The 12,221-nt window shown below is 41.2% G+C and overlaps 1 protein-coding gene across 4 annotated transcripts in view; it reads left to right on the plus strand.

Annotated features, from left to right (window-relative positions):
- The window catches only part of LOC140187084 (uncharacterized), a 116,899-nt gene extending 110,892 nt beyond the window's left edge, over window positions 1–6,007 (plus strand). For 3 of the 4 annotated variants that reach the window (XR_011882999.1, XM_072242021.1, XM_072242022.1), the window contains one exon: window positions 1,547–2,039. Coding sequence is in view for 2 of the 4 variants with exons in the window: in XM_072242022.1 (XP_072098123.1) it covers window positions 1,547–1,559 (13 nt within the window). In the remaining 2 variants the exon portion in view is untranslated. Of the gene's footprint in view, window positions 1–1,546; window positions 2,040–5,814 lie in introns of those variants that run through there. The other variant, XM_072242020.1, reaches the window with a different exon arrangement.
- The last annotated feature ends 6,214 nt before the right edge of the window (window positions 6,008–12,221 follow it).

Below are 12,221 nucleotides of genomic sequence, written 5' to 3' on the forward strand. Positions count from 1 at the left end.
TGTCAAGAAGCAGATCCAGTAACTTTCAGCATTGGACTCTCAAAAACCAGGGCAGTATTTCCAAAAATCGCCATCTAGCAAACGTTGGTGCAAGCATTGCGTACATGAACTTTTGTCAATCAGTTTTCTATTGTGAAGATACTGTAGTTGAGTTTGCATCATGCATTGTTTTGGGACAAGTTAGTAAAATGTCTGCCTGAACATTTTGTAAAGCACATGTTTTATGAATTGAATTGCAGCCTGTATTCCAGGAACAATGTTCTTTTCCCTGCATATGATGAATGAAGTTTCAAACCCAAAGTACAGTTATTTCAGTCGGAGTATTAAACTACTGGAGTATTAAACTACTGAGGAACTTCCAAACAGAACTGCTCTTGATACAGGAGTTTGGGGAAAACTCACAGGTTCTATTGTTTTCTTGCATGGTTGCTATAGTACCCAGTCTTTGATCTAGGCTTGGATGCACAGTTCACCTAGTTTGAGTGAAAAACCAGCCTAACCTAAAAATCCAGGTTCCACATTATATAAAGCAAGTATTACATTGTTCAAAATCCTTTTAAAATAATGAAATCTTGTGTAAAGTTTCCATTGCCTTTTTATTTTGAAGTTGAATAAGAAAATACAAGAATTACTGCTTAGTAAAGCGCATACAGGGATATTCATACCTGAGTATTTTATGCAATTTGTGTTCACACATATGTAGTTACTGCATTGTATTAACTGGGAAGTATCTGAATTGCAATACAAATGAATGCTTGGCATCCTTGGTGGGGAGCATCCGTGAAGAACAGTTAAGTTTTGAGGAGGATAATCTTCTCAGATCTGTTCTGAAACGACATTGACCTGAAACAAGTTTCTTTTCTCCACCTACTACCTGACCTGGGTACTTACTGCATTGTTTTAAATTCAGATTTTCAGTCTTGCTTTTCAATGTTCTGTTTGTTTTGATAAACTGGGCCCAAAGTTCCTTCAGAATGTTTGATGTCTCTGTACAACTGTTCTGTGCATTTGTGTAAAATTTCAGCCAATCTGTTTGTAGTGCAGCATTCAATCTGGCAAGTTCTGTTCTTTGTTATGAAATTGTAGAGCATTAGTTGACTTTACTCTTGATAAGCTAAATTGTCTGCTCTCTGTATCGTGGTCAGGACCACATTTAAATATAGTTTGAGTCCAAGAACTAAAACCTAAAACATGAACTGTCTTGGGAGGGAAATGAAAGTTTTGAATTGACAATGGCAAGATTTGCTGTCCAAACATGCACAAAACCCTTGAACACTGCATTGGGCACCAGGAAGTGGCTGATGTTTCTGGAACCGGGTGCTTAAGGAAATGCTGTTTTTTTTTAAAAAAAAGATTTATGATGTAGAACAGAAAGTGGATGAAATAGACCTGTTTTTGCACAATGGACTTTCGGTATAGGGAGAAACTTGGGTTTTACCTGCTTAGTGAAAAATTAACTCTTTGCTGTAAGCCTTTCTGTTGGAGCATTTTATTATATTAACGTATATTTGACTTGTCCACAAATGAATTTCTTTTTCTTTTACAGAGCAGAAGAGTAGAACCGATTTGGGAGTCTTAAACGTGAATTATCTGAGTGGTTGGGGGCTTGAATTTTACGAGACATCAAGCCAAAAAAAAAACATGAAGCTTATCTTCAGTAGGGAGATGCTGTTAAAGATTCTGTAATAGATGTTGCAATAGAATCTAATATAATAGAAAGCATTTACATTATTGTCATTTATAAATCACAGCTTTGTGTTATGAACTAATGCAGATTATCAAACAATGTTAAGTTTATTCACAGTAAGCCTTGTATCTTTGTAACTAATGCAAGACACCCATTTTATTTTGCTCACCAATGCAAAAATTTGGTTAAGCCTCTAAAAGGAAAATTTGTTACAGGGTTGAAGTACATAACTAGTTTGAATGTTCTAGTTCAGAGACTTGGATTTGTAATTCTGAAACAGCAACATTTGTTTATTTTATTACATGTCGGTACTTCTGATGTTTAATAAAGTCTCCAAAGGTTACCATTGTAATGTGTTTGTTTAATTTTTTTCTCAGAATGTAGAATAATGCCCCTTGCTAATAATGACATGCATTTCACTACCAAGTAACTGAAGGTGGCGTTTCTTGAATCACAAACAAGAGAAGATCTGCAGATGTTTGGAAGTCCAAGCAACACATACAAAATACTGCAGGAACTCGGCAGGCCAGGCAGCATCAATGGAAAAGGGTAAACAGAGGGCATTTTGGGCAGAGACCCTTCATCAGGACTGGAGAAAAATGATGAGAAGTCGGAGTAAGAAGGTAGGGAGAGGGGAAGAATCAATACAAGATACTGGGTGATTGGAGAAACCGGGAGGGAAGGAGGGGTGAAGTAAAGAGCTGGGAAGTCGATTGGTGAAAAAGACCTTTATCTCTGGAGAAGGGGAAATCTGATAGGAGAGGATAGAAGGACATGGAAGAAAGGGAAAGGGGCAGGAGCACCAGAGGGAGATGATGGGTGGGAAAGGTGAGAGAGGGGAACGGGGAAGGGTGAGGGGGGGGCATTACCATAAGTTTAAGAAATCAATATTCATACCATCAGGTTGGAAGCTACCCAGACAGAATATAAGGAGTTGCTGCTCCAACGGGAATCTGGCCTCATCACGACAGTAGAGGAGGCCATGGACGGACATGTTGGAATGGGAATGGAAAGTGGAACAAAAGTGGGTGGCCACTGGGAGATTTTGCTTTCTCTGCCAACGGAGTATAGGTGCTTGACGAAGTGGTCTCCTAATATCTTTGCAAGCGGAACAAGTGCTACACCTCCTTCCTCACTAACATACAGGGCCCCAAGCAGTCCTTCCAGGTGAGGTGACACTTCACCTGTGAGTCTTCTGGGGTCATCTACTGTATCCACTGCTCCCGGTGTGGCCTCCTGTATGTCGGTGAGACCCAACTTAGATTGGGAGACTGCTTCACCAAGCACCTATGCTCTGCCAGAGAAAGCAGTATCTCCCAGTGACCACCCATTTTAATTATACTTCCCATTCACATTCCAACACGTCAGTCGATGGCCTCCTCTACTGTCGCAATGAGGCCACACTCAGGTGCAGGAGGTGACACCTTATAATCCAACTGGATAGCCTCCAACCTGATAGCATAACATGGATATTGATTTCTTGAACTCCCAGTAATGACAGCCCCCCCCCACCCTTCCCCAGTTCCCATTTCCTTCTCTCACCATATCTCTTTAACCTGCTCATCACTTCCCTCTGGTGCTCCACCTACTTTTCTTTCTTCCTCAGTTTCTGCCCTCTTCTATCAGATTTCCCCTTTTCCAGCCCTTTATCTCTTTCACCAATCAACTTCCCGGCTCTTTACCCCTCCATCCTTCCTGGTTTCACCTATCACCCCCTACCCTGCTTCTTACTCTGACGTCTCATCTTTTTTTTCCTCCAGTCCTGATGAAAGGTCTTGGCTGGAAATGTTGAATATTTACTCTTTTCCATAGATGCTGCCTGGCCTGCTGAGTTTCTCCAGCACTTTGTGTGTGTTGCATGATGTTGCTTCAGGTCTTTTTTATATAATGGGCTAGTATCTGGCAAGATCACATAGTGATAGCAACGTTGCAACAACACGTTCTGTGTCATAGTGCCACGTGTCAGAGTAATCTCAGGCACAAGTTGAGTGAAACATTCTCAACTTGTTTGGCTAGGTACTGCACATGTCTGGGTTCTTACACTTGTAATATTCTGAAGTGTACATTTTCATGAATGCATTAGTTGCATTGAATTTTTGAAGACAGCACTCTATTTTAAAAATAAAAATTATCTTGCAGAAGAAGACAAAATTGAAGCTCATCCTGTGGACTATAAATCTAAAATTATACCTGGTGAAGGCAGGTTGAGGCTCTTTTCCTTTCTATGGAAAACATTCACAGCAGTCATTTGGCAAGGATTAAGATATTCACGTTGTGGATTCAGTCATTAAAAAACATTAAATCAAAGTTTTGGCCATTTTATGTTGGGGATTCCATCTCATATCCTTTGTTCTCTTTTCACCATGCTGTGCTCCACCCCACTGTAACTCTTTAATCATAATCCCCAAGATAAATTGGATCTAAGCAGTGAGTTGCTTCTACTGAGGCAAACCAGAATTGTTTCTAATAATTTTAAATCCAGTATTGGGTAACATGCATAAATTTGTACAAATGTACAAATTTGTGTCTTCATTTGGAAAGGAAGCTAATTGGAATTTGGACAAAATTCACGATGCCTTGATGGTTGATATGGGCTTTAATGTTAGGTTACAATAAGCCTACAGGAAAAATGAGTAAAAAAGCTGAATATTTTTGCATGAGTGATTCCCGCCCCCCCCCCCCCTTTGGTGAGACACAACAGCCATTGAATCTTTCATATTGCTAAACTATGGCTTGAACTCTTAAGATTGTACTTAAAAGCTGCCATTTGGAAATGCTTGACTTGAAAGCAGCATCTTGTTGTCATAGTCATAGTCACACTTTATTGATCCCGGGGGAAATTGGTTTTCTATACAGTTGCACCATAAATAATAAATAGTAATAGAACCATAAATAGTTAAATAGTAATATGTAAATTATGCCAGTAAATTATGAAATAAGTCCAGGACCAGCCTCTCGGCACAGGATGTCTGACCCTCCGGGGAGGAGTTGTAAAGTTTGATGGCCACAGGCAGGAATGACTTCCTGTGACACTCTGTGCTGCATCTTGGAGCAATGAGTCTCTGGCTGAATGTACTCCTGTGCCCACCCAGTACATTATGTAGTGGATGGGAGACATTGACCAAGATGGCATGCAACTTAGACAGCATCCTCTTTTCAGACACCACCGTGGATACACAAATTGAGCCGAGTAAATGACAAATTCCGTATCTTAATGTTTAATGAATACCAATCTATTAGACTGGTTTCTCCAGTTGTCCCACTGCCACTGCATCAGGCAGAATTAAGATGGTGCCTGATGTGAAACCTTGGAGTGGTATCAGTGCTAAGTGATTGGATTCATTACTGGATTTGAATGACTGAAACCTGATTTGCATAGTATGATCTTACAAAACCAAATAATGGATCAATTCCTTATAGCTCCTGCTTGTGGGTGAGAATGTTGTCCAGGGATTTATAACAATTACAAGCTGTGAGGTTGTGGAATCCCTTGCAGTGTACAAATTGGCTGTTGCTTTTCCCATGTTACCCTGCTTGCAGAAGTATTTTTCTGAAGTGCTTTTGGATGTGGTCTGAGTCTTAAAGAGAAATGCAGTTATTTTGAATTTATTCTCTGACCATAACCTTGGCATACTGCAAAGTCCCATTTCAACAAAAGAAATTGACAACACAAACCTACAGAACTGATTTAACTAAAGTAGAGGAATTCACTGTGGGACTTGAATTGTTTTTTAAAAAAAGTCAAACCTTTGCCATGGGGTGTTAAACCTTATGAACCAGTGTTTAACCTAAGTACCACCTTTTTCTAGCTACTGATGCTGCAATGCAGTTCACTTAGCAACTGTCAGCAGACTTTTTCTTTTGTGTAAAGATTATTGTATGTAGATAGTGGTCAAAAGTCTTTAGTGAAATGCGAACATTAACAAACATCATACTGGATTTGGGCATTCCAGAAACTTGTTTCTTGTGCCAGATATCCACTACAGTCATCTAACTACATGAAGTAGGAACTGCACCACTTTTTACTAGTTCTTCAAATAGTTCATAAAGTTGGGTTCTGTAGATTTATTTAATGTCATTTTTTTTAACAAATCTGCTCATTTTATGCACCCTACTTTCTGTTATAGGATTCAGCGAGAACAATTGGCTGCCATCTTCAACTTAATGAAAGAACGGAAAGAAGTTTTTGGTGACATGTCAGAAGCAGATATGGAGGAACAACTCAAACTTTATTCTCTTTAGGCTGCAACTCTTTGAAGATTTCTTCATGTAGGGCTACAAATGGCAAAGCAAAACAGTGTTACTTGAAAGTAACTTCAAATTTAAGTACTAGTAAATAGTTTTACAACTTTATAGTTAGTGTGTAAATGTTTGTTCTTGATTATTTTCCAGTGATGTAACTGGAGACTTTGTAAACATGCATGGCTAATTTTGATTCATTTGTTGTTAAACAAAGTGCTGATGCTCATGCAAGATAAAGTGTGACCATTTTGCTGTTTCTTTGCAGTAATTTATTTCTACAATGCTAAATTATAACTTAGAAAATTTTGGTAGATATCTAACTCTATTGCAATCCACAATTTGTAGGTATTGATAAAGTATCAGTAATGAAAGGCACGTGAACTGAATTTAGGTTTAATCCTTAAATCTGCATTTCTTAATTATAACAGTTCTCATCTGTTGGAATTAATTCAGAGGTGGAGCTTCCATAATGCAGTTTGCTAGTGCCATTAGGCAGCTCTTCCTGCTCAGCAGTGCTCACTTAGGGGCTAGTCTGGATCCCATTATAACTTTTATACTTTATACTTTATTGTCGCCAAACAATTGATACTAGAACATACAATCATCACAACAATATTTGATTCTGCGCTTCCCGCTCCCTGGATTACAAATCGATAGTAAATATTAAAAATTTAAATTATAAATCATAAGTAGAAAATAGAAAAATGGAAAATAAGGTAGTGCAAAAAAACCGAGAGGCCGGTCCGGATATTTGGAGGGTACGGCCTAGATCCGGTTCAGGATCCGTTGAGCAGTCTTATCACAGTTGGAAAGAAGCTGTTCCCAAATCTGGCCGTATGAGTCTTCAAGCTCCTGAGCCTTCTCCTGGAGGGAAGAGGGACGAAAAGTGTGTGGGCTAGGTGGGTCGTGTCCTTGATTATCCTGGCAGCACTGCCCTGACAGTGTGCGGTGTAAAGTGAGTCCAAGGACGGAAGATTGGTTTGTGTGATGTGTGGCGCCGTGTTCACGATCTTCTCAACTTCAACTCAACTTTATACTTTATTGTTGCCAAACAATTGATACTAGAACGTACAATCATCACAGCAATATTTGATTCTGCGCTTCCCGCTCCCTGGATTACAAATTGATAGTGAGTATTAAAAATTTAAATTATAAATCATAAATAGAAAATAGAAAAATGGAAAGTAAGATAGTGCAAAAAAAAAACCAAGAGGCAGGTCCAGATATTTGGAGGGTATGGCCCAGATCCGGGTCAGGATCCGTTCTGCAGCTTCTTCCGGTCTTGGACAGGACAACTTCCATACCAGGTTGTGATGCACCCTAGAAGAATGTTTTCTACAGTGCATCTATAAAAATTAGTGAGGGTTTTAGGGGACAGGCCAAATTTCTTCAGTTTTCTCAAGTGTTACGTACCCCGTAACTGGGTTGCCAAACCAGCAGAAATGAATCACTCAGTTGGAGTCTGGATTACTAGAACTAAGAAAGTTTTATTAAAGAAACAAGCAACACAGTAATCGAAAGGATAATCAAATGCAACAGTTCAGCAATGATAAACACACATGTGCACAGAATTAAGATAACAGCATCAATCAAGCTCTGTCGTTGTCTAGGGGTAAATGACCAAATTTCAAAGTGACACAAAAGTTCAGTCCAATTTAGTTCAGTTCGCAGTAATCGTTGCCATGGCGATGGACAATGTGGGGGGGAAGGAGAGAGAGAACAAGAACAACTGATCATTCAGAAACGGCTTCCACTCACAGACCGGCGATATTGCTCACAAGCAGCTTTCGGGCAGGTCCTTTGTGATGTCACCTGAGGTCACCGACTGTGACCCCTCTTCCAGATGCGGTCGATCCTCTGCAGTGAACCCGGCACCCAAGCGAGGGTGGACACACACCGGGTTCCCGCTGATCGTACCTTTCCACCCTGTGCGTCTAAGGTCCGGTACTTCCCACCGACTCGTGAGAGGCGCACCGCTTCCAGGGTTTCGTTACCTTGGGTGTCGTGTGTGTCGTGCCTTAGCGAACCTGTCCCTTTTTATCCCCCTGCTGGGGTATCGCCTGTCCATCACTTCAAACAGTTCAGGGTTCAAAGGGGGAGCCGCTCCAGACAGCTCTCTCTCCCGTCCCTTCATTACACATCTCCAGATCGCCTGTCCATCACTTCAAACAGTTCAGGGTTCAAAGGGGGAGCCGCTCTAGACAGCTCTCTCTCCCGTCCCTTCGTTACACATCTCCAGATGCTGCTTCATTGTTCCTTATCTCTCCTTCCCCTGAGGACAGGTGGCAGACCAACTGCTGATGCCACTGATGCTAACCCAGGCCAGCAAACATCTTAATTTATGTGTATTCTCATCACATCAGGAAGTAAAGGCGCTGGTGGGCCTTCTTGGCAGTGGACTCTGCTTGGTTGGACCAAGTCAGGTCATTTGTGATATTGACCCCGAGGAACTTAAAGCTTTTGACCTGTTCCACTTGTGCACCACCAATGTAAATTGGGTCGTGCAGTCCGCTACTCCTTCTGAAGTCAACAACCAATTCCTTTGTCTTGCTGATGTTGAGGGATAGGTTATTGTCTTCGCACCATGCCACCAGGTTCTTAATTTCCTCTCTGTACTCAAACTCATTATTACCCGAGATATGGCCTACAATTGTTGTGTCATCAGCAAACTTATATATTGAGTTCGATGGAAACTTGGCTACACAATCATTGGTGTACAGTGAGTACAGCAGGGGGCTGAGTACACAGCCTTGTGGGGCACCAGTGCTCAGAGTGATTGTAGAGGAGAGCTTGTCCCCTATTTTTACAGCCTGGGTCCTGTCTGTGAGGAAGTTGAAGATCCAGCTGCAGATCTGGGTGCTAAGGCCCAGGTTCCGGAGCTTAGGAATCAGATTATTTGGAATGATGGTATTAAAGGCAGAGCTGTGGTCAATGAAAAGGAGCCTTTCGTATGCATCTTTATTCTCCAGGTGTTCTAAGGAGGAATGTAGGGCCAGAGAGATGGCATCTGCCGTTGACCTGTTGCTCCGGTAGTCGAATTGCAAAGTGTCAAGGTTGAGCGGTAGGCTGTGGTTGGCGTGTGTCATAACCAATCGCTCAAAGCACTTCATAGCAATTGATGTCAGAGCCACAGATCAATAGTCATTCAGGCATGCCACCTTACTCTTCTTCGGCACTGGGATTATCATTGCCTTCTTAAAACATGAGGGGATCTTAGACTGAAGCAAGGAGCAGTTGAAGATGTCAGCAAACACTCCAGCTAGCTTGCTTGCACAAGCCCGCAGAACCCGTCCTGGGACACCTTCTGGGCGCATCACCTTCGTTGGATTTATCTTCAGGAAGGCCCTTCTAACGTCCTCTTTGGTGACGATGAATCTCGATGCCACCAGGTCCGGTTCATCCGGAGGGAGCGGGACGCTCTTCTTCTGTTCGAATCTTGCGTAGAATACGTTAAGTTCGTCAGGAAGAGAAGCACCACAGTTATTGATATTCTCAGCCTTTTCTTTGTGCCCAGTGATCTCATTTAGACCCTGCCATAGTCTACTGGCATCCCTCTGGTTAGCCTGGGCTTCCAACTTGGCTCGATATTGCCTCTTGGCGCCCTTAATGGCTTTCTGGAGTTCATGCCTGGATTCCGTGTAGCGACTGGTATCCCCGGACCTAAAAGCCGCAGCTCTAGCCTTCAAAAAGGACTTGACCTCATAATTCATCCAAGGTTTCAGGTTAGAGAATACCTGGATCGTCTTGCAAGACGCACAGTCCTCTGTGCATTTCCAGATAAAGTCCGTGACAGCTGAGGCATACTCATCGAGGTTAGCTGCCGAGTCCTTGAATACTAACCAGTCCACTGATTCAAAGCAGTCATGGAGGACCTCATCCATTTCCTCCGTCCAATGCGTCACCACTTTTGACACCGTGACCTCCCGCTTCAGTTTCTGTTTGTAAGCCGGGAGGAGGAGTACGGCCTGATAGTCCAATTTTCTGAAGTGAGGTCATGGGACGCAATGGTAGGCATCCTTGACTGCTGTGTAGCAGTGGTCAAGTATATTCGGGCCTCTAGTGAGGCAGGAGACATGTTGGTATAACTTTGGCAGCACCTTTGCCTTTCTGAGGTTGGCCTGGTTAAAGTCCCCGGCTGTAATGAGCAAAGCCTCCGGATACCTGGTCTCAAGTTCACTGATGTTGGCATACAGTAACCTGGGTAGAAGCATGAAGAACAGCTGAATTCTATTAGGGAGGGTGTTTGATGGTGATACTGCAAGGATGTTTGTTATCAACCCAGTCAGAAATTGATGTGGCTGTTGTAGGAGGGCTCTTCTACTAGCTGTAGTAATCCCTCATAAAAGAAATTTGCAAAAAAAGCTGGAACTTGGTCAGCTGAGATGTACAAGGCCATCTGGGTAATATCCTGCTTCTAATTGTTTTGAATCACTAGATTTGCTAGTTCGAGCAAGGCACTTAACCACACATTGCTCTGCGACGACACCAGTGCAAAACTGTATGGGTCCTAATGCCTTTCCCTTGGACAACATTGGTGTCGTGGAGAAGGGAGACTTGCAGCATGGGCAACTGCTGGTCTTCCATACAACCTTGCCCAGGCCTGCGCCCTGGAAACCTTCCAAGGCACAAATCCATAGTCTCATGAGACTAACGGATGCCTATAAAATTGTTTTGAATGAGCGTTAAGTTGGGAGTGAGGATGTGATGTCATGCCCATTGCTGCTACTCCAGTAATAGGACCATTGGGCCAATTGGTGCTGAACAATGTTTAGGTTTGGCTGAGAACTAGAAAGTAACATTCTTACCATGAAAATGCCAGGCAGTGCCCACTTTCATACACTATATTATTGTTAGAGACTCTTCCACCATAAGCATCCTGAGGAATAACGAATGGCTAAAAACTTAAGTGAAGTACCCCAAAAACTGACAAGATCAGAGGGTGTGTATGTTGTGAAAGACTCAATGTTTTTTTCAGAGTGGCTTGCTTATCATTTGCTTTTGGTACCAGAAGTGCTGAAACAGGATAAAGCAGCCTCCTTGATTGCCTCTCCACCTATCAGCATTAGGCCTTCCACTGCCAAAGTAGAATCTAATTCAAAATAACTTTGCTAAGATCAACTAAGCCAATAGCTTTTACCACCTAGATAATAAGGGCAGCAGATGGAAGAATGCTATCTGCAAAGTGCCCTGTACGTTGAAGTAAGGTCACCTTAATGTGAAAAGATGGTTATTTCTGTGACACAGGGTTTGAAATCTGGAACTTCCAAGCTAAAAGTTGAGAATACTTCAGTCATACCAACAGCAACATTTCAGCTAGACCACTTTCCACCATCTTCTTGAGGTAACATACAGGCAGTAAATGTTGATGTTTCCATGATTCCAGCAGGTGAACAAAGAAAACTGCTCATAATTTAGGTCTGGAATGCTTTTTCTTATGTTTTTCATTAGTCCTTCTATTGCTGCATTACAAGTTCAGTGAACAAAGTGATATTTTTATTAAAGGCAAAATGGATGTCTCATTTAAAATGCTGTCACAACATTTGTACAAAATCACCTTGCTATTTGTTCATTTCATTTTGTAGAGTTCTAGATATTCAGATTTTTTAATTGTTTTTATTTACTACGAACCTATGTTTTCCTGTAGCAACTTCAAAATTGAACAATTATTTGTGGTCATCCTTTTTCCTATTTAGTACAAATTGCATATGTCTTTCTGGATGAGGGGCCTGATATCAACATCCTTTCATAATTTTAAGTACCTCATTTTATTTCAAATGACTGCAAATCCTAGTCTTTCACTCAATTATCACCATTCCCCAATTATTTTTTTTAAACTTATCTAGAAGACTTATTCCATTTTGGACTTTGACAGACAGAAAGAGAGAAGATAAATATTTCTCAGCACAAATAACTCGATCTTTTCAAAAACCTTTTTTTTTTGACCAAGTCTTTATTTTAAGTTGTTACTTTGTGATATCACATTGACAAGCGTAAGAAACATTTAATAAGAGATGCAATTAAACAATTCAAGAGCAAAATCTGTAGAGAGATTTTGTACTGATGGTGTGAGGTTTGTTTTCATGGAAGTGAATAACTGATGACTAACAATGAGAATGCAAGTCTAAATTTGTATTTTTTTAAAATCATCTAATTAAACTCAAAATACAGGAATTAGTATTTTCTAAGTTTAATTTATGGTAAGCTCATCACAGCCAGAGAGTGTTAAGAGATGAATGTTCCACATGTCTCGGTAACCAGGTGATGTCAAAAGTCAACACTACGGTTAAGACTG

Source organism: Mobula birostris, chromosome 24 (genome assembly GCF_030028105.1).
Source record: "Mobula birostris isolate sMobBir1 chromosome 24, sMobBir1.hap1, whole genome shotgun sequence".
NCBI classification, from domain to species: Eukaryota; Metazoa; Chordata; class Chondrichthyes; order Myliobatiformes; family Myliobatidae; genus Mobula; species Mobula birostris.